A 1,728-nucleotide genomic window follows, 5' to 3' on the forward strand; every position below is an offset into this window, starting at 1 on the left:
TTTTAGCAGCAGTATCTGTATGTGGTGATACATGCTTGTCATTCAAGATACAGTTGAAAGTGTAAAATATGTGGATCACAATCCAGGCATGGATCAAAGCAAAAGACAAATCTTATCATAAAATATACAGTGCAAGAAAAGAAAAGTCAACAAGAAACTTGAGTAGATAATTGAGAGAAAATCATGTTAAACATCATATGTACGTACATATAAAAAGATACGGTGAGTTCCCGCCCCGGCGCCCTGCCCCGAGTGGGCGACATGGCCGACCGGGGCACGGCCCGTGTCCTGCGCGCCCCTCGGGGCCCGCCGCCTCGCAAGTGGACTGTGAAGGGTCGAGGGACGCCAAGTGAAGCGGCCAGACCGAGGCCTTCGGACCCCCGGGCGTCAGGGACGGGGCCGGGCTGATACCATATTGAGTAAACAAAGACTGAGCTTTGTATTGAAGGCATCTGGAATAGTGCTACAGTTTGAATAGTAAAAGATTTCACATTATGAGGTAAATAGAGTATTGAACAAAAATAGACGTTGTAATGTCTGCATCATGATGTTTTAGCTCCCTGGTTGTTGCACAGGCTCACTATTTACACAAAGTTCATGTAGAAAAACTGAAGCAATTAATGGGTGAATATGATCAGATTTCTCCACCACGCTCTTGGCCTGATAAGGAGAATCCCTTTTTGTCACCCTAATGAAGCATTCAATGAAGTCTTCTGACTCTTTTCAAGATGAACTTGAAGACTATATTAAAGTACAGAAAGCCAGAGGCTTAGAGCCAAAGACTTGTTTCGGAAAGATGAGAGATGACTGTTTGGAAACCTGTGGGTACAGAGAAGAAGTCGAGTCCAGGCACAGGTACAGAATGTTTGATCAGAGTTTCCCATCTGGAACTGTGCAGTCATATCCAAGATCATGCAATACTTCACAGAAAGTGGAAAACCAGTTACCTCAGTGGTTGCCAGCTCAGGACAGCAGGCTGAGACTAGATTCTCTGAGCTACTGTCACTTCACCAGGGACTGTTTCTCAGAAAAACCAGTACCCCTGAACCTTAGTCAGCAAGAATATAATTGTGGTCTATACAATGTAGAATCTGGAGTTCCCAAACACCTCTCCGCAGGATACAATACTAGTACCCCTCAATGTAGTCATAAACAGATGCATCACAACAGAAAAAGGCACCCAGAGGAAGGCAGAGAAAAACCAGAGGAAGAATGGCCTAAGCATAAGAGGAAAAGAAGTTCTGAGGAAATGGATTTAGACAAACACAAAAGCATCCAAAGAAAGCAAACAAAAGTGGAAACAGAGACTGGACAGGTCAGTACAGAAAAGCTTAAGAACCAAAAGGAGAAAAAGAGCCGAGATGTAGCCTATAAGAAAGAGGATCGTAAGCGTAGAAAAGAGAAAAAGGAACAAGGCAAAGAAAGGACAGAGGAGGAAATGCTGTGGGATCAGTCTATCCTCGGATTTTAAAAGCGCTCTGGTTGGGTCTCCTGAGGTTTGATTGAAAGTCAATTGAGGAGCTTGGTTCTGTGATACTCATATCACTTACCTTATCTGAACACACACTTGTAACTAAGGCCAGGTGAACAAGAAGTATTTAGTATGCTTGGTCTCCAACATGGAAATTACTTTTCCTTATTTTCCAAAAGCATTTGAATGGTTTTCTTTCACCCTTTTTGAGGGTGGCTCTGCTTTTATTCATCAAATTGCTGTGATGGTGGAATTAA

General features: G+C 43.2%; 1 protein-coding gene across 1 annotated transcript; it reads left to right on the top strand.

The window, feature by feature from the left end:
- Positions 1-408: 408 nt before the first annotated feature.
- LOC150058774 (lysine-rich coiled-coil protein 1-like) lies at positions 409-1,471 on the top strand. Its single transcript, XM_090338643.1, has 2 exons — positions 409-499; positions 557-1,471. Exon 2 carries the CDS (start codon positions 692-694, stop codon positions 1,469-1,471), a length of 780 nt encoding a protein of 259 aa, XP_090194769.1. The 5' UTR covers positions 409-499; positions 557-691.
- Positions 1,472-1,728: the final 257 nt, after the last annotated feature.

Source organism: Megascapheus bottae, chromosome 9 (genome assembly GCF_031878675.1).
Source record: "Megascapheus bottae isolate mThoBot1 chromosome 9, mThoBot2.hap1, whole genome shotgun sequence".
In the NCBI taxonomy this organism is placed as follows: domain Eukaryota; kingdom Metazoa; phylum Chordata; class Mammalia; order Rodentia; family Geomyidae; genus Megascapheus; species Megascapheus bottae.